At 38.5% G+C, this 27,265-nt stretch overlaps 2 protein-coding genes across 2 annotated transcripts; one reads left to right on the forward strand and one right to left on the reverse strand.

Annotated features, from left to right (window-relative positions):
* The first annotated feature begins 1,513 nt into the window (after nucleotides 1-1,513).
* On the forward strand, nucleotides 1,514-5,231 carry atg101 (autophagy related 101). Its single transcript, XM_088321138.1, has 2 exons — nucleotides 1,514-2,036; nucleotides 4,660-5,231. Exons 1-2 carry the CDS (start codon nucleotides 1,785-1,787, stop codon nucleotides 5,062-5,064), a joined length of 657 nt encoding a protein of 218 aa, XP_088177264.1. The 5' UTR covers nucleotides 1,514-1,784; the 3' UTR covers nucleotides 5,065-5,231.
* A 2,352-nt stretch (nucleotides 5,232-7,583) lies between these two features.
* On the reverse strand, nucleotides 7,584-23,201 carry zbtb21 (zinc finger and BTB domain containing 21). Its single transcript, XM_088321450.1, has 2 exons — nucleotides 23,104-23,201; nucleotides 7,584-14,820 (listed from the first exon to the last, which is right to left on the reverse strand). Exon 2 carries the CDS (start codon nucleotides 14,816-14,818, stop codon nucleotides 11,789-11,791), a length of 3,030 nt encoding a protein of 1,009 aa, XP_088177576.1. The 5' UTR covers nucleotides 14,819-14,820; nucleotides 23,104-23,201; the 3' UTR covers nucleotides 7,584-11,788.
* Between the last annotated feature and the right edge of the window lie 4,064 nt (nucleotides 23,202-27,265).

Raw genomic sequence — 27,265 nt, forward strand, 5'->3', positions numbered from 1 at the left:
TATCCATCTCCATTTATTTAGTTTTTGTATAGTTTTCACCATCATCACCAACATATTTATTCCCCCTTATTGGTTTGTTTCTAAATATAGATCTAGAATGGAATGAATTTGTATAATTTAATGGTCAAAGGTAGGTATGTTGGTGTGTGTAATCGAGTGCATATATATATACTGTATATATATATATATATATATATATATATATATGTGTATATCATCTCATTAGCTGCACTGCTTATCCTCAGTAGGGTCGCAGGAGCCCATCCCAGCAATCATCGGGCAGTATATATATATATATATATATATATATATATAGGTTCTTTAAAATAGCTGCTGCTTAATGACAACGTTCTTATCTTCATTGCAGTATTGTTACAATGCACTATTCTTCATGACATTATTATCGTTAGAACTAAGGCCAGTTTTTCAAGGCACTATGTGTCAGGACCAGAACAGGAAGAGGACCCAGATGCGTAACGTTTACTTACAACTTTGAGATATAGAGGAAAAACAAATGCCAGCGATCCGGTGCTCGCTGGACGAGGGAAGAAAGCCGCTCACGGGATCGGAGTGTGTTTGGAATGTGGAAGTGTATCTCCCGGAGCGGGTGATCGGAGCGTGGTCAAAACGGGAAAAACGTGTCGATAGCCGGGACGGGAGATCAGAGCGTGGTCGGTGGTCGAAAACGGGTTGTAACCAGAGACATACAGGGAATCAGGAACAGACGAGTGGTATACGGCTGAAAAAAACGGGACCGGCGGGAGTCAGAGTCAAAGTGCTTGCTTTGCGTAAGCAGAGGTTCGCTGATGGACTGACAAAGAGCAAGTGAGAGTACTGAGCTAAAATAGGAGGGGGAACCAATCAGGTAACCAGCCGCAGCTGGCCCCAAACAAGCGGGCACAGGTGAGTGCAATGAGTAATCATGACACTATGTCGGAATTATTATTTGTTTTGCCTATTCATCCTGATAGTCTTTTATCTCTTTTCTCTACAAAGTCTCTATATTGCACGTTTTATTGAGGGGGTGCCATATCTAATCTCGTTGGATAACATTTTTCACAATCTTGATATTAATGTCAACAAAGACAATGTTTTTCTTTTCTAATTCTATGTTACATAATTATCAGTAATAGACTGATTAAAGGGGCCCCCCAAAAACTGCCTTTTTTCTTCATGTTTTTTGTTAATTTTTCGACTATCTAAAGCTATTTCTTTCGATACCTACCTGAAAAGCCGATTGGGATCCGAAAGAGCTGTCTCTTTTTTAGTGACCCGAGCTAGAAAAACGGTTCTCTAAAAAGAGATGGAATTCCCATCACACAAAACAAAATATTTTTGCCTTTTCTTCAAAATTGAATTCAATTAATTATGAAACACCTGAAAGAAATTAATATACTCTAGAGTTACGTTCTTTTGTCACTCTTTGTTTTTAGGGGTGAAAACTGCTTACGTTTTACGCCGTTGTTTTAAACAACGTGGCTTTCCGTAGCCGGTGCCAAAGACAATTTTTCACTACGACTTCCGGTCTGTTTTTTTTTCACATCCGACATTGAGCTTGATAGCTTGTTATTGTTGTTAGTTTCGTAGATAACAATTTGGAAATATATGTTGATTTGTACCATATATTTTTTACTACAATAGGCAGTCGACACCTCTTATAAACCATATGCCACGGTCATCAAATACAAGTCTACCAGTTTTCGAACGCTTATGTAGTTTGTAAACAAACGGACGCCATTGCTGTCATCGGTCATCGCCTGTGATAGCCCTTCACGGTTTTGGCAATGAATTGTCGATCGGAGCTTCTTGAAGTCACTGTGGAAGCGAGGCAGGTCGAAGAGTCAATCCTGTCTTTGCTGCACACAATTTTACTGCACCGAAGCACTGGGAAATTTCACTACAAAAAGGAAGGGACCTATTCGATTGGTACAGTTGGGACTGTGGACGTCGATTGCGACTTCATCGACTTCACTTTTATCCGAATTGCCTCAGATGAGCTGGACAGGGGGCTGAAAAAAGCTGTGTCTGAATTTAAGGTATTGTATCAGTGTTTATTTTATTGACGTGACTGTGTAGAGAAGCCAACATAAAAATAAAAAAGTACTGTCACTCCAGAATAATATGACTCTTCCATCCATTATCTGCACCGCTTATCCTCAGTAGGGTTGCGGGGGTGCTGGAGTCCATCCCAGCTATTTTCAGGGAGTGGGCAGGGGACACTGGTTGCCAGACAGTCGCAGGGCACACAGAGACCGACAACTCACCCACTCATTTACACCTAGAGACAATTTGGACAGGCCAATTAAGCTGACATGCAGGGAAACCGGAGTGCCCGGAGGAAACCCACGCAAGCACAGGGAGAACATGCAAACTCCACACAGGAGTTTCAATCTCATGACCTCAGAACTGAGCCGCACACGCGCCAGCCGTTCTGCCCTAATATGACTCAAGTAGAAGTAAAAAGGAGTCATCCAAATAATTACTTGAGTAAAAGTAAAAAAGCACTTGGTGAAAAAACTACGGGTACTGAGTAACTCTATTCCAAGTCAAGTCGTGCTCATTTGTATAGCCCTTAATAACAAAGATTCTCAAAGGGCTGCACAGATCAAAAACTTGCAAACTATTATTCCGGACTATTATGACACCATCCCCTCATCTAAAACCTACATGAGGGCAAATAATACACATATTATCAACATAAATATAGATTATTTAAATGCAATAGAATAGAAGTGTGTTTTATCTAAATCCATCTAATCATCAATGAATTACATTGAATTAAAAATAGATTTCGAATAATCAAGGTACTTTCAAGTACTTTAACAGTACAAAAATAATAACAATATAAATCAAATAATTAATTAAGCCCAAGTAGCATATTTAGAATATTTCCATAGTGCAGTGGTTAGCACATTCGCCTAACACGCGAAAGGTCCCCGCTTTGAGACCGGGTGGAAACATGTTGGCCCGGAGAGGGATGGGCACCACCAGGCTGTACTTGCCCAAGACACAGTACGGGTAATGGTGCACCTACGACCCGTGTCTTTAGGGGTTCCAACCAACCAGCACAATTATAACCCCTGCAGGCAGAATAGGGAATCCCAGTGGTAAAAATGATGAAAGAGCCTTATTGGACTAAAAAAAAAAAAAAAACACACATTTGTCAGGAGCTGCAAAAATTAAAAAGCCTTTTATAAACCTTATAATGAACGCAACACATTCTGTATATATCTATATTGGCCTATTTTCAAAATGACTAATTTGGCTGCAACACATCTTGCGGGGAATGACATGACTGTTCTGTTGTATGATACCGCCTTAAGTTTATTATTAAAATACAGAATTATTGCTTTGATAAAAAATATAGAAATGCAATTAAGAAATTCAATTTTTGATGTCATTTTTTATTTTCAGGATTGTAAAAAAAAAAAGTGCATCATAATATGCCCCTTATACGGCCAATAAAAAAGGTGTGATAAAATTTAACATGCATTCATAAAAATAAAATGGCAACCTTTTGAAAATGCAAAGTAAATAAAATTATAATATTACAGTATAAGTTGGATTTCTGTGGGTTTTTTTTCCCCCTTTTTTTACATTTGGGCTCCCTGGCCGATCACACACCCGCCGGTTTGCTTTAAAACTGCCACCTGCCTGGTATGTGGCCCTGCCCTCTTAGAAGGGGCGTGTCTTGAGTTGCACAGTGGCTGTCGCTCAGGGGACACCAAAGAGAAAAGAAAACAAGTGAAGGACTCTGAAAAATGCGAATACTTTCATGCAGGGGATTTAAGTTATTTAGTTACAGCTTCAATGTAGCATAATGCAGCAAATAAATAGTACTGTTTCTGCTTTACAAATATACTGGGCTAAAAATAAAAAGTATAGTCGTTTAAATATAATCCCAGAAGTGCAAAATGTCTGAGATCTTACTCAAGTAAGTGTATTGGAGTAAATGGTCTATACCATCCAAAGTGAAATTTGAGTTTTGCCTCCTACCAGCAGTGTATGCACTTGTGTTGAATGTCACAAATTGATTTTGGTTTGAGATCAAAATAAAATGTAAATAGTTACTACCCACCTCTGCAAGTCTACCTATGCACTACCACATGTTGGTTCGTTAAACAGATATTTTTTATTCCTGCAAAATTTTCATAATAAAGTTTTATACTTAAAGTCTCCAACATTATGCCTTGGAGTGGCACAAATTATTACTGTACGCCAAAGTAAAGGGGCCCTATGTTAGACCATGACAGAATTCTGTTTGGATCAATTACATCAGTTGGAGAACTTGAATACACAGGAATACAAAACATTCCTGTTATTGCCTTGATGGCTTACAAGTTCTCAAAAAAGTTTACTTTTTACAACTTGAAATCACCTAAGTCAGGGGTCTCAAAGTCAAGTGGACAGAGGGCCTAATAAAAATGGAATGCTCTTCTAAAATTCGATCTGCAACCTCAGTGGAAGTGTTTAAACCTAGGCTTAAAACAGTTTATGAGATTTCAACCGGACATTCTTTTATTACCTACATTTAATGTTGAGGATTTCTGTGTATTGTCTGTACAGCCCTTAGAGACTTCTTGTTATTATGGGCTATACAAATAAACACGACATGAAAATCTGTCACTTGACCCATACGGCACGTTTGTTCAAATCCAGGATGCCTTGAGCAACTCTGGGAGCGATGGCATCGGTCAAATCTCCCTGGAATTCTACCAAAAGAAGAAGTCGCGCTGGCCTTTTTCCGACGAGTGCATTCCCTGGGAGGTGTGGAGCATCAAAGTCAACGTGGTCAACCTCGCCAACGAGCAGGAGAGGCAAATCTGCAGGGAGAAAGTGGGAGAAAAACTCGGCGAGAAGGTCATCAACGTGGTGGAGGTCATCAATCGTCACGAGTATCTTCCGAAGATGCCCACCCAGTCTGAAGTGGACAATGTGTTTGACACCAGCTTGAGAGAAGTCCAGCCTTACCTTAATAAGATCACATACCAGATCACGGACTCTCTTGGAACATCTGTGAGCACCACCATGAAAAGGCTGATAAAAGACACACTGGCACTGTAAAGTCAATGTGTCTCTCACTACACATAAAGCAAACTCATAGTAAATTTAAGTGTGTCCACATACATGCCAACATTTCGACTTTAAAAAGCACTAGATGTAATCAAGGGCGCTCTATTTTTACACACGATCCGTCTCCAGAATATTTAATAAAAAACGGCTTGAAACCAGATGTGGCTAATTTTTACCAAAATCTAATCTAATGCAATCATTGGAGCAGTTTATCATGCACAAAGACCTTCGCTTCAAAATAAATCGGCCGTAGACTAAATTATTAGTCTCGAGTCCAATTTTTTGGGTGCAAATTAGAAAAAGTGTTTTTTTTTTTTTTTTAGTCTAGACGCATAAAGGAGTAGTGTTGGTAGATATGCTGTCCATAACAAAAAACATGCAGGGAAAAAAAATGGCTTGCTGAAGCTCGTCAGATTTTAAATCCATCCCTTTAATGTTTTAATGTTTTCATCTTTTAGGAAAAAAAATGTTATCGTATACAAATAGAATGATCTGAATTTATATAGCATTCTTCAAGTTACTGAAGACCTCCCAAAGCGCTATACAATGCATTCCACACTTACCCATTCACACACCATTAGGGAGTCCGCCATCCAAGGCGCCTACCTGCTTATCTGTGGCATTTGGGGTCCAGTGTCATGTCAAATGCTGGTCTGCATCACAGTTATCAAAAATTGAATTACACGATTTGCTGAATTACTTCCCACAATTCCTTTATCTTCATTCACTTTAGAATCTTGTGTGCTTTGTAAAGACTTTAGGCGATATAATACCGTATTATCTGTACTGAGTTTATCAGCTATGGGTCCCAAGGCTTGTAGTGATGCAAAAGGGAGAAGCAAACACATGATAACCATAGAAACGAAGCCTGCGATTACCAAGCAATGCGGAGAAGGCACACAAGTCGCTACCCTCGCTAAGTTAAATAGCTGTAACCGATAAATAAGCGGGACTATTACTAAAAAATAGAGAGGCAATTAAAGCAAGGAAATCTTCTAAGGGCATAAAAAAAGTCATATCATATGCATTATATTATATGACAAAGTGAAAAGCTTTGGGTTTTTACTTTTTCTTACTGTAAGTTTCGGAGTGTCATAAACATGATTCTCTCAATTTTGAGTCTGAATTAATTGTACAAGTATTTAAGTGATTTCTCATTATTGCCGGCCTACTAGAATTACAATAACGCAACCACAATTATTTTTTGCCTTGAAAATGTTGAACTGCTTCTTTAATGTATTGTAAATAAAGTGTGTTTGTTCAAATTAGGGCTTTGAGTGTTTGGGGCACTTGACACTATTCGAAGCTTGGGTTTTTTGGAAGGAAGTTTTACTGCCTGAAAAACACCTTACTCAACAAGATATGGATACGATCAAATGGGAATAAAACAGGATTAACTGAATGAAATACAAGCCTCAATTCCCAACTTCAACTTTGTAGTTTCTGGGCCACTGTGACCCACTTGAGCTCCATACTGTACAACAGGGGTTAGGAGCCTATGGTTTACAAGCCATTCATGGCTCTTTTTATGAATACATATGGCTCGGAGGTGAAATGGCAGTGCAAATTTTGTGTATAGCGTTCCAATTCTAATAGGCATAGAGCCAAGTTTGTTGCATGCATAGCCAAAAAATAAGCAATATAAAAGATTCGAATCAGTCTGTGAACGGCAACGTTTTACCTACAGTTTACAGTCAAGGTGTCACACCAACAGATCCTGTTTTGACAGTACACCACTAAAGCACCTTTTTTGTGAAAGCTCATTAAATAATGTTCACAGTTGAGAAACTTTATGATAAAAACCCACACAACAGACTGTAATTACCCACAAAGGCAAGCCAAGCACACGAAACAATTTGATTGGGTGAGTGGTAGGGGTGGCCGTAGCTATGCAACACAGCAAGCTCCCTTCGCTCTCATACGCGTCCACTGCGCTGAAGAGAAATACATCCATAATTTTTTTTGTTTGCAGTTTTTTTGACGTTTTTACAAAAGTACTCTGCTTGCACATTGTTTTGAAGCCATTATTTTCGAGAAGAAAAAAAAAGAGCCTCAATGATCTTAAGTTACTGTGGGAGGGAGACATGTTTAAAGTGGTAGATCTGTTGATATTGGACACAGGCTCTGGCATTATTCGTACTTCATAAATGTTATCAACTCATTTAACGACACACAGAGAAATAAAATGCGCTGAAAAATAAGCTTTTGTTTGGTCAATGAGTTTGGCGGTTTTCGGAATTCTGTCTTAAAACATATTGCATGGCTCTCAAAAAATATATATATTTTGCTATTATGGCTCTTTGGGTCAAAAAGGTTCCTAACCCTTGCTGTACAATATAAGCAAGTGCCAAAGAAAGAGGACAATGTGGGTTTATTATAATACTATGTATGATATTGGACAACCATATCTACGTGTTTCAGGAAAATAAGAGAAGTTAAAGCAATTTTGATTGGGGCAAGTTTTGGTCTGTTAAAAACACAGAAAAGCCATTGAAAAATAAACATTGAAATTCTATGCAATACAATGTAATTCTTTATTACAGAGAGAACCCACAAAAACTTTCAAACAAACCTAGAGACCAAAACCGCTGCAAAAAAAGCAACAATATCACAACCAATACAAACTGTATTGCAATTTGCAAGTAGAGCACACATGTACTGAAGTTCATCCTTAGATAACAAAATTGGTACAAAAATTCAGAAACATCCATGTACACAACACAACTCCCCCCAAAATACAATGTTTCTCACCAATATTTTAAGAGCACTATTGAGTCAAGATTTACAAGGTACTTTTGGGATTTGACATTTGACAGTGACATTCATTATATTACTTAGATGTTTTGTAAAATTTTGCGTGATGATTATTATTCAAGAAAAATTATTTATTTGCAAACCACAAGAGGGGACCTTGCTTACACAGTCACCATTTTTTGGCCATTTTATGAGTGCATGTTCTCCCTCAGGGGTCTCCAACCATTTTCAAGTTTAGAGCTATTTTTTGTTACTAATTTGCACAAAGGGTCCCCAGTTTTAGATTCATCACTAAAATAACATGTTATTACTATTCTATTTCCAGGTGTACTTTTGGAAGCAGGGTTAAAGACTCAGTCAACCACTAAATCAACATTTTACTTGAAAATCACAATGACCCAGCCCTGGTAAGCTACTTTCAAAACAGACCCGTGGGCACCTCAGTTGTCCTTAGGGGGCATACTGGTGCCCGCAGGAACCAGGTTGGAGACCCCTGGTCTACTTAAACCCAGCAACAACAAAAAAGGTCAGAAAATACACCAAATATGCTTTTCTAAGATATTTGACAGGTAATAATCATTTGAAAATCATACGAATTAAACAGACTGAATAAAATACTGGTAAGTCATTTCAGTAAAACACTAGAGGGCTTTAATGATACCTTCTGTTGAGTTTGTGTGAAGTAAATTGTGAAAAAAACTGTTTAGAACATGCCAAAAATCATGGCTAGCCTGCCTCAAAACAATTCCTATTAAGTAAAAGAAAATAAGTTTAGTGACATTGTGCAGACGTGCTGTATGTGTGCCGACGTTCAGTCACTAACCCCAAATGTTCAGTTTTATTACTCCTTCATACTTTCGTAATGACATTTATTTTATGATGTATGCACCCAAAGTACTTTATAGTAATATTGACTATATCGGCACATAAGGATAGGAGCTGGTCTAGGGGAAAAAACCCTTACATTACAGACTCATTTCCTTTATATTTAATTACTCAGCATTGTAGAGGATCACAAACACATCACGTTTTTTTTTTTACAGTCTATGCTGCTTGTCGGGAGCATAAACCAAATCACTTTCATGTACTTTACATACAAAACCACATCCACTTAAATCTTAAAAAGCAATTTTTAATCAACCAAGTAATACTTACGAAGAAAAACGAGTATTGACTCGAACCTTCTTATCGTCAATGTTATGAAATGACTGAACAACCTGAGAGGTTTTGGTGTACGTATGCAATGTGATATGAGCCACGCTGAAGAAAATGAGCAAATGAATGCAAGAGCGTGATCCCCCCCCAAAATATACATGCATCAGTCCTGAAGTCATAATTAAAATTCTAAGGGTTTTGGACATCCCCGTTTTTAAATGAAGAAATAAAAATTACATGATTTGTGAATTTGTAAAGCAGGGGCCCCCTAAGGACAATTGAGGTGCCCATGGACCTGTTCTGAAAATAGCTTACCAGTGTGGGGCCTATGTGTTTTTCTAGTAAAATTATTTTCTTAGAGGTTGAATGAGTCTATTTAAACCGACTTCTTTACTATCTTCCAACAAGAAGTGAACACTGCTGCTGCCAAAATGGAATTCTTAAATTGGGCATTCGGTGCAATCGTTGTGTTGAATTATATATAAATTCTATATTTTCAGATTTTTCTTTATAAAGCGTTCATGATTTTTTTAATCTTGTGTGATGAGATGAAACTCATGACAAAATCCCTTGTAATAAAAAGACAACTGAATGGCCTGAAAGAAAGCTTAAAAAAGCTAGATAGCTAGCTAGAAACAAGGCCAAAATTTACCTTGATAACGAGCAAAAGAAAAATTATAAAACGTTTGATAGCATGCAAAACATGTAAAAAGCTAGGTAGATAGCTTGCTAAATAGCTGCAAAGGTAGGAAGACAGCTAGCTACAAAGCTAAAATGGTAGAAAGACAGTTAGCTAAAAAGAAACTGCACATTTTCTGCTCATTTTCTTGATAAAATCCACAAATTGGAATTTAGTTTGTTGTATTTCCTGTAAGATAAATCTATAAAACGAATACATTTGTTCAATGCATGAATACATTTATTTTATTCTCTTAATTTCTTAAAAATAACGATCAATATTTGAATAAATTTATTGTTTTTGTCTATGGAGCCCATGAACTGGAATATATGTATTTGAATTTCTAAAATAACAACCGATTACCAGGTTAATTATTAAAAATAGGGTTAAATAGACTCAGTCAACCAATGACAAATCATTCTACTAGAAAAATCACAATAGCCAAGCACTGGTGAGCAAAAGTCTGCCGGCACATCAACTGTCCTTATGGGGCATCACGTTGGAGACCCCTGCACTAACACATTACTTCAACTGCAGCATTGATTCAGCAAACTAAGCACGTAATCAAACCCCTTTGTCTAATCACTGAAGTCACAAGTAGCACAGCTCAAGTTACACGTCCATATTTTGCTCTTCATAGAACACCAACACATAAGCACAATTAGGCAACTACTATAAAATGAAGTTCAACTTTTTGGTAACAGAAGGAATCAGTTTCCAAAACATATTCAGCACTTCTTTGCACATTCTTGTTCATATAAAAAGGACTCAGGTCACACTAATGAGAAAACGGAGTAACAGTTTGAGATAAAGGTAAGGTTTTTTGGGGGGGTTGGGTTGTCGGGCTAGTAAAAGAAATATTAGATTGGTGTAAAAAGCGGATAACTCTTGAGAAACTTGAAGAAAAACGACAGTCTGTTGAGGAACATGTTATAATTAAAAAGGACAGTGTGAAATATTTGACTACTATATGTTGCTGTATCATGTAGAGCAACGGGAAACAGGTGCTGCAAAGTACGAGGAAGAATGTAAACTATGGAGACCTAAACACGTTTTCTTTCCAGTCTTTTGGGAAGAAAAAAAGAAAGAAAAAAATGACTAAAAAAAGGAAAAATAAAAAAAGTTTTTATAAGGGGTGAAAAGATCAAAAAGGGGGAATATAAAACTATGGACCCCCAAATGGACCAAAACACACGTTTTTGCCCAGTGTTTTGGGAAGAAAAAAAAAGGAAAAAAGAAACAGGAATGAAAAAGTAAATAAAAAGGAAAAATAAAAGAAACAATTTTCTAAAAGAGGTGAAAAAAATGAAAAGGGGGGAGAAAGAAATTGGAACAAGGCAAGAAAACAATAATAGAAGGAAGGAAAGAAATAAGGAAATAATAAAGAAAATAAAGAGAAACAGCAAAAAGAGAGAAGGTAAACATAGGGGGGAAAAGATAAGAAAGGGAAAGAATCACAAGAAAATTGAGAAAATGGCAAGAGAAAAGCAAGGGGGAAAAGAAAAAATAAGAACAGACAGGAGAAAAGGGAAAGAAAGATAAGAAATAATGTAGGAAAGAATTAATAAAAAAAAGCAAAAGAAGAAAGGAGAAGAAGAAGAAAAGAGATAGCTTTATGTTGGTTTTTGGTGTACTGGTGGCGGCAAGATGGCTGACAATGATGCCAGCTCCCTCAATGAGAGCCTCATATCATTTCAAATAAAACACACATCTATTGACCAACTAGTGTTTAAAAATACGTGATCATATGATAGTTCATGTATTTTTGCCTATTAATGAAATCAATTTTAGTGAATGACTGAGAAACGCTAAATAATAAACACTGTCCCTTATGGGTCATCAAAAAAATACAAATACTGTATACCTCTTCCTAATGGTAATTGCACATTTTTCTTTAGTATAGCTCGAGTACTCCATTTACACTTGAAATAACTTGAACACCTTAACACGTGGACTGCTGGCCCAGTAAAAATACACCTTTGACATCTCTAACCGTCAAAGGCAGTGAGCGAGTTAAAATTGTATGCTGGAATCCAGTGAGGAGGCCTGTACATTCAAGAATTGCTTTTAGCGCTATTGGATGATGAGAAGGAACACTCAGTGTGCTTTGAAAAGCTGGTAGGCTGCTTACACATGACCATGACTTTGCTCATGGCTCCACAGACTGAAAGCAGTCTTAAAAGTCCTGTGGCAGAGTTTGCACATGTACTGCCTTTTGAAAGTCAAGGCAGAAAGAGACGGCGCGTGGTAAAAAAGGGTCTCAGAATCCTTAGACCTGCTAGAGTTGTCCGTGCTGTTTGAGCGTGAAACGGTACCATGGTTTCTTGGCGGTTGCTCGTGTTGACCTTGGATTTGAGTGTTTTTTACAGATGATGCAGAGTTCTCTGGGCTGCTGGCTTCCTCGTCCACCCGGACAGCGACTGGCACCGCTTGGGTAAGCGATTTTGTAGAGTGCTGTTCAGAGTTTTGAGAGGTGATGGGCGGGGAAGGTGGCGGAAGGGGGCGATGCCTTTCCATCTCTTTGGCTGCGTGTTCGCTGGTGCTGGACATGTGTGACTGGTAGTGGCTCCAAAGGCGGAAGTTGGTCCTGAAGGCTTTGTTGCAGATGTGGCAGATGAAAGGCTTGATGTGACACAAGAGTTCCTGGTGACGTTCCAGATCTTTGCGCGAGCAGAAAAGACTCCCGCATTTCTCACAAGGCCACACGCCAGGTTCTTCCATTAAGATCTGGCTGGTGTCCGGTTCGTCCCGCTCGCTCACAGATTCCTCCAGCGGCTCTTCTTTTACCACCAGTTTCCCATGATGGCCGACGCTTAGGTCCTCAGGCACATAAGATGAAGAATCTTCTGAATCATACATAGGTGTGCCAGAGGAGTCGTTGTAAATATTACTCTGTCTCGCATGAGGTTCGCCGGTATAATGATCATCTATGAACATGTCAGACATTCCTTCATTGGGCTCTTCCTGCCTCAGAATCATGTGCTCTTTAATATTAATCATATTGTTGTTGTGCACTTCCACCTGGTGGCGCCAGATGCTAAAGGAGGACTTAAAGGTCCGCATGCATTCCAGGCAGGTGAGTTTCTTGTACTTGCAGTGTGCTTCGTGGTCTGTCTTGACTGCTGGACTGGAGAATCGAAGGCTGCAGTAGGGGCATACTGTGGAATGCCGACATCCCCTCTCATGATCGCCCTGCTCCAGGAGGGAAGGCAACTTCATGTTGCAGAGTCGGCAGGCGTAAACACCATATTCGGGATCTTTCTGCTGGTGAATCACCCCATCCTGTTCCTGGTAGAGGATGTTGTCCCCTGATTTATCTTTGTCAACTTTTTCTGCATGGTGTGTTTTTAAATGCTGCCTGAACTGTGACTGAAACAAAAACGCTTTCCCACAATAGGGACAGACAAAGTTAGACCGTGATCGCTTTTTGCAGAGGGTGGAAGACTGCAGAGCTTGTTTATTCCTCTTCAGCTTCCAGAGCAAGGCTTTTTTTATTTCTCGCTCTCGCACCATGTCGATCAGTTTCTTTTGGAATCGATCATCCAACACTGGGGAGCTGGAAGATGACGCCGGGTTCTGCAGGACACCATGCTGAGTCTGACAGTGTGTCCACACTTTAAAATTGGTATGGAAGCGCTTGTGACAGATCTCGCAAGCGTACGGCTTTTCAGGGTTGTGGTACATATTTACATGACGATGCAGTCCGGCGTTGGACCTGAAAACCTTGAAACAGTTCCAGCATGTAAAAATCTTGTTCAGAGGTGAATCGTCATTGACCATGGTATCCTCGCCAGTGCCGCGAGAAACAACTTCTGATGAGTTTTCTTCAGCGAAAAAGATGTGTTCTTTAACAATTTTCTTTTTCTTGAAAGGGTACCGACGGTTGTCTGACCTTTCTTTCCGTTTTCCAAAAGGAATTGAACTCGCCCTGGAACACTGATCGTAATTTGTTTGCAAGTCTTTAAGATTGACTGGCAAAGCTTCTTCAACCGTAATTCGAATAATATCCATCGGGTCTGCGAGTGGACTGCTGGGTTCCACTTTCACACTGTGGTCCATTTCTCCCTGAGTTTGTTCATCGCGTCTGCTGTGGTACTTCGACTTGAAAGTTATGGGAGATGTTCTTGAGTTACCATTCTGAGGTGACGACTCAGGATTCGATGCCTTAGACGCCAATTTGACGACTGATTGTTCGTGATTGTGAAGCTCCTTGATCCCCAATGTGGGTGAGAAGACCGGGACAGGGCTGTCCATGGATAATGATCTACGAAGTAGGCTTTTAATGAGTGGCCCACTACGGTCGATAGTTTGGCCCTGGTCAGGGGTCTGACCCGGGAAAGACATTTTGGTGCTGCAAGGTACTGAATCCTGCTTTGCGTTCTGGTCCGAGCAGGACAGCATCCTAATATGCTGCACTTCGGCATCACTGAATGACGCAGATGTTTTCAGCTGGGGCCTAATAGAAGAGAGGCATGATGGATTCCCTTTTAAAATGGATGCGTATGGATGGGTGAACTTCCTTCCAGAATCATCACTCTGCTGAGGTGATTTACGAGTCAGTGATTCGTTGTTCCTAACGGAGTCACAGGATTTGATTTCCGAATGTGGCTGAGGCAACTCGGTTGTGACAAGAAATGATGAACTTTCTGCTGGTTTGGGCTTATTTTTTGGACAAGAAAGCTCGGATGTGTCATTCCGGGCACGTCGCACAATCACGCTCCTTGTCTGGACGTCATTGTCATCACCTTCCGTATAAGACAGTCTTTTTCTGGAGACGCAATACGACGCATTTGGCCGTGTGGACACAATGTTGGTGAGAAAAGGGATTCCCAAGGTGTACCCGAGCTCTTGGATTGCTGAGAGACTGTCTTTGTCCACAAAGAGTGAGGAGGAGTAAATGTAATTCAGCACTATCTCAAACGCATCCGGCTCACAGAAGTCCAAGTTGACAACTTTCAATGACGTGTCGTCCATCCTTGTAAAAAGAGACTGGAAATATTCACTACTGGCAGCAAGGACACTTTTATGAGCTTGGTAGCGCTGATCCGCCACGATCAGCAGCACATCGCACAAATGGCCGCGGAGACGCTGCTCATTGAGCAGCCCCAAAACCGAGAGGGCGTGGCCAGGATAACTGTAGTGCCCTAGGCTCTCCATTGCTGAAAGAGGACACAAAAAGAGGACAAGAAAAGGTTAAGTGCGAATATTAGCATGCAAATAACTTCCTCAAAAGTGTCACACTGGAGCCAAAAGATACAAGTCCATTTTGGTTATGTTTAAAAGCGCTTCATTTAGGAAAAAAAAAAAGTCAAATTCATCCCATCATTGATAGGCTTTATAATAGGAGTTATTGACTTTTCAACAGTGTTCATTTTACCTCTGAAAAGTGATGGGTCCAGGAGACTCGCATGCTCAAAAATCTATGGGTCCCAACAGAGATCTATGGGTCCCCAAAATTTAGTGTTATCGGGGTTGAAAATTTAAAATTGGCGAATAATAAATAATATAAATCTATATATTCATTCAGTTTTAATCATCACAGTTTATTGGTAATACATATCAGTTATCACTTCAAGATTTTTCAGTTCACAACAATATTCTACATTATACAAAATAATATTGATGAAATAATTATATTAATCTCTATTTTCATTCAGTTTTAATTATCACAGTTAATTGGTAATACAAAGCAGTTATCACTTCAGATTTTTCAGTTCACATTATACAAAATAATATTGCTGAAATATTAATCTATATATTCATGCAGTTTTAATCATCAGTTAATTGGTAATACAAAGCAGTTATCACTTCAGATTTTTCAGTTCATATATTCTCCGTGGTTTGCTGTCCCGTCACAGTTGTAATGCCTTCTCGAGGTCTAATCCATTATCATTCTCCTCAGAGCGTAACCAGGAATATAGTTTAGTCCATTTTGGCAGAAAAGTCCTTTTCTTGCTGAGAGTATTCTTTTGTTTATTTTCTTTCGTCGAATCGTTCACTTCAACACACGTATTTTCCTGCCTCCACGATCTTCCGAAGAATTTCTCCGCCGTTTTTTCGTGCCGGAATTATTGCCGTTGTTATCAGTTTCTGCATTATGTTTCGATTTATTATTGACACTGAAGAAATTACCTAATATTAACTGTTTTTTCGGAGGCATGCTTAGCCTTCACCTTCCCTCGATGACATGCACCACAACAATGACATAATCTCGAAGCAACGATATCTCGTTTGCAGAGATCAGCGTGCAGACGAAAACTCGAACCGCGAGACCAAAACAACAATGGCGGGTCTGCCTGATGAAAAGTTTGGAGTCCGGTAAATCCTTGTTTAAAAAAAAAAAAGTAATCAGATAATAATGACATTTTGTGTCAAAAAAGTTGTGTCCTGGGGACGTTAATTTGACACTATGCGTCCCCAGCAAAAATTATGCGTCTAGGACGCAGGGACGCGGGCAAACGAGAACACTGCTTTTCATTAGAACAGCAAACACTAGTTGATAACATCGGTTATGAAAAGCGTTGGCAACTAATGATTAGATCATCAATTCATTGTATCACGTGAATTATGAGCCACTACGTACGTTAAATCAATACAAAGAGTGCACCCAATTCCGTTGTGACGCAGAGACTTGTAGTAACACTTTGGTCCAGCAGAGGGCGTCAAGAGCCTTTTAAAAAAAGTGATCTTGTATGTTTTAAATAATAATAATAATAATAATTTCCTTTGTATTGTCATTCTTTTGTTAGAACAAATGTTTGTTTATTGAAAATTGCATGATTACAAACCAAATTGGCATGAAAATTTCAACTTTGTAGTGTTTGACTGTTACATCATGAAACAAAGTTAACAATTTAAGAGAACAGAAAGTGCTGCAGAAGTAACAAGGGGAAAAAAATCAGAAAATAAGTAAATAAAATAAAGTAAAAAAGAGAAATAATCATAACAACATGTCTAACTCTATACAAGGGGCATTTTCTTAACCGTAGTGTATAGCATTTTCACATCATATTGGGAATGTTAATCGTATCTTAAGATTCAACCAAAACGTTTTTTTTGAAAAGTGGGTTTACATTTTTGATAATTTTTCCGTGCATATTAAAATTTACTACACATTAAATTAAATGTATTGCTCTTTCTATTTTATTTGTTTAAGTCCAAATACATTATGATCTTTGGATAAAGTGGTAGGAAAAGAGTATCTTACATATTTGCATGTGTATAGCATATAATTGTACAGACGCTGCCCTACTTACAAAGGATTATTGTTAGTAAGTTGAATTTGTTCGTAAGTTGCTTCAGTTTTATATTTTATGTTTAAGGTTTACACGCATATTTAAAGCTGGTGGAGCGCTCGTCTTGGGATCAAGAGATCCAGGTTCGAATCCCAGCTTCTCCGTGTTACATGTCAAAGTGTCCTTGGGTAAGACACTGAACCCCGAATGCCCCCAATAAGCAGGTTAAAGGCTTGCATGGTTGCACGGCCGCTATTGGTGTGTGAGTGTGTATGAATGGGCAAATCTGAAGCACATAGTAAAGCGCTTTGGGAAGTCTTCATTGACTTGAAAAGCGCTATATAAATGCAGATAATTTCATTTTTTACTAAAAAATAAACATTTCATAAAATAATATCCCCTATAAAGCTAAACAAAGTTTAACTTACTTTTGGAAGATGCGGTTCAAGAGGTCCTACTCCGTGGTAAAAAGTGCGTGAAAAAAAGCGATCCAAGCATTTTCTCAACACCATCAAGCTTCCATATTAAACTTTCATTTCAAATGAAACGGCTCCCCTCTTCTTTACACCAACCATATTAAATGAGATGGGAAGCTGCGTCGTGGCCGTCATAGACTTTCTGGACTAGTTTACAGGCTGGGGGCGTCGTTGCTGTCATGTACTTTCCGGACAAATTTTCAACATGTTACCACCTAGTGTTTATTATGTTTGTGTGTTGTAATGCAACCTGGTCATCCTGAAAGGGGGATTACCACTTGTGAGGTCCCTTCTCTAGGTTTCTCTTTTTCCTCACGCCGAAGTTTTGAGTTGTTCCTTGCCCGCATGTTGGTTTAAGATCAGGTAATTGTGTCATTGTAATCCTGTGCAGTCCTTTGAGACCTTTTTGTGATTTAGGGCTATACAAATAAATGTGACTTGACTTGAATGGATGCATGAGATATTGAACAATAAAAATTTCAAAGTTCTTAGCTCGCTGGAGATACAGTATAGAATGTTTACACACAAACTAAGAAGAGGAAGCGGATTTCTGCTGGGTAACAGTGCTACCACACTCCGGTAGCGGTGGAAAGAAGCACTAAAGTACTGTCTTCTACTCGGAAAAAGGTGCACAATACAAAATCTAACTTATAGCAATGTCCGGATATTTTTTGAAATCCCCAAAAAATGTTTGAATCTACCGTTTTTCGTAAGTCGAATGGTCCTAAGTAGGGGAGTGTCTGTAAGTATTTTTGTTCATTGTCAACTTGGATTTTTCAAATTAATTCATTTTATAGAATAATGTGTTGTTTTGTGCACTATTTTTCCATCTGTCAAAAATTTTAGTATTTGAATAAAGAGAAGAAAGTTAAAAATGTCTTCAAGAAATTCGATTTATCAAAAACTTGACCGACCGATTCGTCGATTATAAAAATAATAGTTCGTTGCAGCCCTACCCGTCATACTTTTCATGAATCCAGTCAATTCTGGTCAGGTCTAAATATAACGCATGAAGATATGCATGAGTGTTCGGCTATGAAACCAATTAAGACAACAAGTATTTATTAAAGCAGCTCCTGTATATACTGTACCAAGACCATTGCATAGACATTGAAACATGAAATATGGATCTAAAAACTAACCCTTTCATGGGAGGGATTCTAAGACATTTGAGTCATAGAGCAATGCGGTGAGTCATTGTTTTGCAGGTTTCTAGCTATTAATTATTGCATTCTGTAAAATGTGTATTCCAAGAAAAAGCTATTTTGGAGCATTCTTGTATGCCAAACCTCCTCTCTACTTCTGGCATGCTTTAGCTCACAGGGGTCTCCGTGTTATATTAGTAGCTATTTTTGGATGCATACTGGATTGCCGCCAGTAACTTATGTGGGGGGCTTTTTTACCCAGTCTGCCAAACGAAAATGATCAAATTATGATGACAATATACATAATAGTCATTAAATTACTTCTTATAACAATATTTATTGATGCCGACCTTGTCCCCATTGTGCGTCTACAACAAAAGTACTAAACACTAGGAAAAAAATGCTGCAGACCTATATATAAAATGTAGTGCTTAAAAACAGGGACCGAATATATTTGGTTTTCATACTGAAAAGAAAACAACCTTAGAAATACTACAAAAATACGACTACAGTAATACTACAACACAAACATAGGATTACAGAAATACTATCACAGAAATTACAAAAATCCTCTTGTCGATTTGTTGACTTTTTTGTTTTATTCTATTTTCTTGCCTTCCTACCAAAATGCTGCGGTTGTATCTCTGGCAGGGAGCCTCCATTCAAAATATTTAAACACACAAAACACAGTAAGGAAGCTCACTTTTGGAGTTGAAAATAACAATATTGAATAATTAAAATATTTTTTTTAATTAATGTCTGATATTTAATCTGTAAACAACATCTATTTGCATATTGATGTCACTTGTGCGTCACCTCATCCAATTAGAGTATTCCCAAACGCCGTGCAAACGTTAACTCTTGCCACTAGTCAATCAATGAATAATCTTGATTTGTTCAAAACACGAATTATGATCTCAATCCAACTAATACTTGCATGTAAACTAAAGGTAGACAGATTATCGGGCGGGCCGATAATCAGCACCAATATCAGTGTTTTTATTCATTCAACTGGACGATTATTTAGACTCAGATACAGCCAAGCCTCTCTCCCTCTCCGCCTTCTGATTGGATAAGTGACCGGGCAGAGCCACTAATGCAGGACAAATAACGTTAGCGGTTGGTACACAGCGGCAACTCTGCAATCTCATGAGTCCCAACATGCCTGTGAATCAAGACCGCTGATTATATTAAGAGTTTAAAAAGTCAGTGAAAATTGTGTGTGTGTGTGTGTGTTATTTAGAGATAGTGTCAAAAGTCAAGTTAACTTAATTTTATAGAAGTACGTTCAGGTGGAGACTGATATATTAGCTCTTATGATAACATTAGTTCATCAATCAAGCATGCGGATTTGTGATTGAGAGAGAGTATACGAAGCACGCTAAAGTGGAAGGCTGAGTGAGTAGCTGTTACCATAACAGAAAATGATGAATCTGGCTCTAAAAGAAGAGTGCACACACTTCGCCAGCTCTGTTGAAATTTTGATGTTCTTTTTGTTTTAGTTTCATTTAAGTCACGTTGGTTGTAATGACATTTTGATTAATTGATGGTAAAAAGTTTCAGCGAGCTATATAAGAGTTGCTGCTAAGCCTAATTTTATTTACTGCAACTGTTTTTGGGTTAAGTCAAAGATAAGTCATATTATTTTGGAAATTCTAGTTTTTTTTACTGTGAAATGTTTCAGAAAAGTTTTATTTGAATTCATAACAAATAATCTTGGTTTCTTTTTGCATTAATACAAAAATCTTACACCAATGTTTAAGTTTATACAGCAAACGAATATCGTCTCTAAATATCTGCAACCGGCCTCTTGAAACTCATAACTGGGATCAATATTGGCCCTGAAAACCCAAATCGGTCAATCCTAAATGTAAACATACTGTATGCACTGTGCGAACACAAAATCCTCTTGGGCATTGTATATTATTGGGCATTGCCATCAAGAAAAATATGATGCATGGGTATAATGGTTTGCCCCAGGAACTGAATGATTAGCCAAATGAGAATTTCAATAATGGTGATAACGCAATCATTTTTGTTAACGGAATCAGTTTCCAGCCAGGAAAAACTGGTTCAAAAAAAATGCTGAAAAGATATCTTTATTTATTTACAAACTTGAGGTTGCATAAACTTTGTAAATCCTTTGTGCTTTTAAAAGAACGTTACATAAGTGCAGTTTAATTTTTGCAAGTTCAAGTTGTGAATAGGGGTTTTTCTTGGCTTTCAACGTATAATAGATTATTTCATAAATAAATGAAGGTACATTTCGACTATCTCGGTTCCTTTTTGGAACGCAAACCACGGCAAAAGCAAGGGATTGCTATAATGCGATTTAGGAAGGCTTGAAGCAACATTAGAGCCAAAAACGACTGAACTATCAGAAAATGTTTACAGCCTTTATTGTCATTCGATGTATTTCGGTAGTTTTTCCGTAGTGCAGCGGTTGGAACGTTCGCCTAACACATGAAAGGTCTCCGGTTTGGGATTTGTTGGCCTGGAGAGGGATGGGCGCCACCCGGCTGTACTTACCCAAGACACACCACAGGAAATGGTGCCCCTACGACCCTTGTGGTTAAGGGAACCAATGTATTTAGACACTTGCATCCCAGACATTATGTCAAACACATCAAAGAGGCTCCTTATTTCATTGAGAGTGCAAGCTTGAGAGGTATGGAAATGAGTAGTGTTTTAATCATTAGGACCCAGTTCGTCAACACACACTCGTGTAAAACTTCTTACTAAACCAGGGGTGGATCATTTTTTAGAGTTGGGGGCCACATTGGGTTCAAAAAGTCAGCCGGAGGGCCGATCCTGGAGACCCATCCATTGTTTTTCCCCATTTATGAATAAATATACAAGCAGACTTCTCCATGTTATATTTATTGATATTTGTCTTTAAACCGATTCGATTATTCAAATTGGTCTTAAATCACTTACGATTAGATCGAAATAAGCACTAAATTCGACACTTAGTTTTGTGGTATTATTGTAGTTTTTCAGTAATTTTGTAGTATTTTTACATACGGATATTTGGAGTATTTCTGAAGTACCTTTGCACTAATACTGTAGAATTATTTTTGTAATACTTTTCGGGTATTTGTATAGTGTTTCTGTGGTAAGTGTGTAGTATCTTTTCAGTATTTACATAGAACACTTGTAGTCTGTAATATTTTTGAATATTTAAATTTGGAAAAAAAGAAAGAGGGAAAAAAGGAGGGAAAAGGCAAAAAAAAAAATAAGAAAACTGATAGGGGGAGAAACAAGATGAAAAAAATGAAGAGGAAAAAGAGGAATAAGGGAAAGAAATATCAGTAAAAAGCTAGGTAAAAATAAACAAAAAAGGAAAAAAACAAGTGTGAAATGAAAAAGGAAATAAAAAAGCAAGGACAAAAAAAATAAAGTGGGAATAAAAGAACTAAAAGGCAAAAAAAAAGTTAAAGCAAAGACAAAAGAAGAAGCAGAATAAAAAATGAAAAATGAGAAAACAGCAACAGAAAAAACACTTTAGAATATTTATGAAATAATTATATATATTTTTAATCATATTATTCTTTTAAATTATGTCAGCATTTGTTTTCACTCTACGGCTGGAAGCCAAAAGGTTGAATCTGGCCTGCAAGACAATGTTGAGAGAAGCGCAAGAGAAAAACGAGCTGCAGGCTTCTCTCTGTGTTTTTGGTTATTCTGTTTTTTCTCTCTCTTTTTCTTCTCCGTCTTTCTTTTACACTCCCTTTTATCTGTCTCTCTGTCACATTCCCCCTCTCTTCTTTTCTTTCTGTCTTTCTCTCATTTCCTTTGCATTTCTTTCTCTCTCAACAGTCTCCTTATCAATCTTTGTCCCTTTCTCTTTTATCCTCTTTATTTGGCAATGTTTCTCTTTCTCCCTCTCCCTCTCTCTCTCTTTCCTATTTCTTTCTTTTCCCCATTCTACTAGTCTGCTGATCCCCCTGCTTCTACACAAGAATCAACTTGACACCATTCTCATGTCAAAACACAAGCACACAAAAGCTACTCGTGAGACACAACGGCTCCTTTTCGGTGGCTCGTAGAAACGTCTTGTTCGCGAACGACACATCGGCTACCTCCTTTGTACGAGGAAGTCCGGTAACGCTTCGGGCATTGGATCATCCGTAAAACGTGGCGCACTCCCTCCTCTTACTTTTCATAAAAACATAAACAAAAGAGTTGATAAAAAATAACGGCGTGCATTTTGGGCGATTTGCGAAGCGAAACAGGAATGGCGCCTCGCTTAGCCATTCCAACTCGGTGGCTTAGCGAAAATGCCGTGGCGAGTCAAGTCACAGGGGGAAAAGTTGGGCGCGAGATGGACTCACTTTGTTGCGCTCTCAAGAGAGAAAAAATGCCTAAACATGTGGAATCAAAGGTGCCTCATTTTACAATGACTCCTAAAAGAGGCTAAATGGCCTCCTATCTAAATAGCTTGGAGCTTCTCGGCTTTAACAACAGCATAGCTGCTGCCCATTTGAGTTTACGTCAGCGGGGAAGAAAAAAATAAAAAAGCTCTCGCTCAAATGCTACTTTACCATTCTGTAGTTTAAATTTTTCCAATAGAATTTTCAACTTACCCGTCCTTCGCGGGGAACTTGGTTCATCCGACCAAGGCGGACTTTATTCAGTGTTGTGTCGATTTGTGCGTCGTGATTCCATCCATCTTGAATTTGACGTCATCCCACACCAGGGATGAGGTCATTGCAATGAAAGCTCGTCACGTGCATTGCGCTCCCATTGGCTGGAGGGTCTCGGGGGCGGGACCAATGGAGGACTGACGTTGTCGCAAATTTAAAGAGGTATCGTCATATTTCTAGAAAGTTGAAATGGGAAAATACGAAGGAAGATAAAAGCTTGGGAAAAGAAAAAAGAGAGAAAAGAAGATGAGCAAGTAAAGGATGAGTCAAAATCAAGGATGATTGGAACAAAAGAAAAAATAAGAGAAAAGAAGAAACGAGGAGGAAAAAAAGAAAAAAACTTAAATGAAGAAAAAAGAGTGGGAAAAATAAGGGAAAATACAAAGAAAAATAATAAAATGGTGGGGAGGGACAAGAAGAAATAAAATAACAAAAAAAGGAAAAAAACTGAGGAAAAAGAATAAGAAAAAAAGCAAGCAAATTTAAGAAAAAAAACAAGAAAAGGTAAAAGTAGAGAAAAGGGGCAAGATATATAAGTTAATATATATCTTACCAATGATAATGTAACATTACTCACAAAATAATTAATATTGTTAAAAACATATATTATTCTCCTGGATTGAAAAAAAAAATTTTTTTCACTCTACAGCAGGGGTGTCAAGCATAAGGCCAGCTGGCCGAATTAGGCCCGCCAAAGAGTTGAATCTGGGCTGCAAGACAACGCCAAGAGAAGCGCAAGAGAAAAACAAGCTGCAGGCTTCTCTCTGTCTTTGTTTTATTCTTCTCTTTCTCTTTCCTTTTCTCTTTATTTTTCTCTTACTTTTTCACTCTCTCTTTCTCTCTTTCTCTATCTTTCTCTCTTTTGCTCGCTCTCTCTCTCATTCTCTCTCGTTCTTTCTCACTCTCTTTGTTTCTCTCATTGTTTTTGGTTCCCTCTCTTTTTCTAGTCTCTACCTCTTTCTTTATTTCTTTATTTCTCTCTCTCGCTTGCCTACATTTTTTCCCTCCGTTCCCTCTTTCCCTTTCTTTTTCTTCTCTTTGTTGCTCTCTCCCTTTCTCTCGAGGGCAGCACCAAAAAAGGTCTCGGGGGCGGGACCAATGGAGGACTGACGTTGCATTTAAAGAGGTATTGTCATATTTTTACAAAAATAAAAGGGGAAAATACGACGGAAGATAAAAGCTAGAAAAAAGAAAAAAAAGAGAAAAGAAAAGGAAGAAAAAAATAAGTAAAAATCTAGTATATTTGAAAGAGAAGAAAAAAATAAGAGAAAAGAAAGAACAAGGAGAGAGCGAGACAAAAGAAAAAAGATCAAAAAGAAGAAAAAAGAGTGGAACAAAAGAAGGAAAAGGGCAAGAAAAACAAATAAAACGGTGGGGAGAAACCTGATTAAACCAAAATTTAAAAAGAGAAATAAAGAAAAAGAACAAGAAAAGAAAAAAGGAAGGTTAAAAGAAAAGCTGAAGAAAAGAAAAAAGAGAAAAGGAAGACAACTGCCATGAAAAATAGGTAAAAATGAAGGAAAATTTTAAGGTTTGGGAATATAATTGACCCTCATGAAACACATGAAACACATTTCTGGTTTCCATAGTTACCAGTAGCAGGAGAAGCTTCGTGATCTCACTCCAACACAGCACCTTCATCATCTGGCCGTTGTTCGTCAAAATGCATCATCCTGCTCTCCAGAGATAAGCGGGACTTTGGCTTTGACGGGCAGAAACGTGTGACATTACTTATACTAGATCCTAAATCACCGGGGGAAAACTATATTGTTATGAAATTTTGAGTATCGGATCGTACAGTAGGAGGTGCTAATTAACACGCACCGTCCCTTTAAGATTGTCTTTCAATAAGGACACTGGCTTCTGTATCTTGCATCCATCCTTTTCCTGCAATGAGCTGTCAGGATCATTACTTGGCAACCATGCTGTGACGTCATTCGGTCTGGCGGCGTTTTCACCACTGCAAGTACTTACTTTAGGTTCGTACTGTACTCACCAAATAAACTAATTCTAATGCGCTTGTGATCCCTAAGAGGTATGGTAAATCTATTTTCAACCCTTCGTGAAGTGGTTTCCCTCCTACACATTCCCCTGCTCCCAAATGCTGCGTGTCATAATCACAAGATGAAAATAGCAAGCCTGATCAGGCACATCATTACCACAATCTTGGTGTAAATGACATAATAATGTTGATCCTTATATTTCCTGTTCATGGAGACATTTGCTGGCCGTGAGAGGGACGGGTGCCACCAGGCTGTACTTGCCCAAGACACACCACAGGAAATATATATATATATACAGTGAGGAGAATAAAATAAGTATCAAGTATCTATTTCTCCCACTTAGAAATCATAGAGGGGTCTGAAATTCTCATTGTAGGTGCATGTCCACTGTGAAAGAGATAAACTAAAAAGAAAAATTCAGAAATCACAATGCATGATTTTTTTTTAACGATTTATTGATGTGATACAGCTGCAAAGAAGTATTTGAACACCTGAGAAAATGAATGTTAATATTTGGTACAGTAGCCTTTGTTTGCCATTACAGAGGTCAAATGTTTCCTGTAGTTTTTCACCAGGTTTGCACACAATGCAGGAGGGATCTTGGCCCACTCCCCCACACAGATTTTCTCTAAATCTGTCAGGTTTCTGGGCTGTCGCTGAGAAACACAGAGTTTAAGCTCCCTCCAAATATTTTCCATCAAGCTCAGGTCTGGAGACTGGCTAGGCCATGCTAGAACCTTGACATGCTTCTTACGGAGGCACTCCTTGGTTTTCCTGGCTGTGTGCTTCGGGTCGTTGTCCTGTTGGAAGACCCAGCCACGATCCATCTTCAATGCACTGACTGAGAGAAGGAGGTTGTTCGCCAAAATCTCACAATACGTGGCCCCAGTCATCCTCTCTTTAATGCAGTGCACTCGTCCTGTCCCAAAAAAACACCCCCAAAGCATGATGCTACCACCCCCATGCTTCAGAGTCGGGATGCTGTCCTTCGGATTGTACTCTTCATTCTTCTTCTTCCAAACACGCTCAGTGGAATTATGACCAAGAAGTTCTATATTTTAATAGCAAAATAGCAGGGTGTTTAATGACTTATTATCTTCACTACTATAAATATATAAATTGAGGTCATGAGATCGAACCTCCTGTGTCGAGTTTGCATGTTCTCCCCGTGCTTGTGTGGGTTTGCTCCGGGCACTCCAGTTTCCTCCCACATTCCAAAAACATGCATGTATGGTTAATCGGTCGGTCCAAATTTTCCCTAGGTGCAATGAGCGAGTGAGTCTGTTTCTATGTGGCAACCAGTTCAGGGTGACCCTGCCCACTGCCCGAGGATGGCCGGGATGGGCTCCAGCACCCCCGCGACCCTACTGAGGACAAGCGGTGCAGGTAATGGATGGATAATATAACATAATATAATATAACATAGTATAAAAGAATATAATATAACATAACATAACATAACATAATATAATATAATATAATATAATATAATATAATATAATATAATATAATATAATATTGGTGGGGTCACGTCCCCTTCATCCATGCCAAAACTACGCCCCATGAAAATACCCCTCAAAATACAATTTAGTGTAAAGTTTATAACCAAGGGATCATTCCTCCCTACAGAACGTTAACAGGCGACTCTGTGACTTAGTATCAGCAGTGTGACAAGTACTGCCATGGTAACCTGCGTAGAAACAACATCTATGGGGACTTTCCGTCCTCATTGGGAGACCCCTGGGTGTTAGAAAGATGTTTTCGTCCCTAATATCATCCACATAAAAAAATAATAAGTATTACATAAATATTTCACGATTGATTTATTAGTATTAAGAAAAAATGGACTTAATTCAAATAGAATGTACCTTGAATTACATTGCAAATATTTTTTAGCCCCGAGTCTATTTTGGTATGCATTCCATAAAAGCCATGGGGGTGGTAGCATCATGCTTTGGGGGTGTTTTTCTGCACATGGGACAGGACGAGTGCATTAAAGCCAGCAAATAGGAACTAATTCTGTACAGAGGATAACACGATACCAAAAATGCATCCAAAACATACTGGCTGCCATTTTTCCAGGATTCATTAGGGATATG

The sequence above is a fragment of the Urocampus carinirostris genome, chromosome 17 (genome assembly GCF_059441175.1).
Source record: "Urocampus carinirostris isolate Australia breed hairy pipefish chromosome 17, RoL_Ucar_1.0, whole genome shotgun sequence".
Taxonomy (NCBI): Eukaryota; Metazoa; Chordata; class Actinopteri; order Syngnathiformes; family Syngnathidae; genus Urocampus; species Urocampus carinirostris.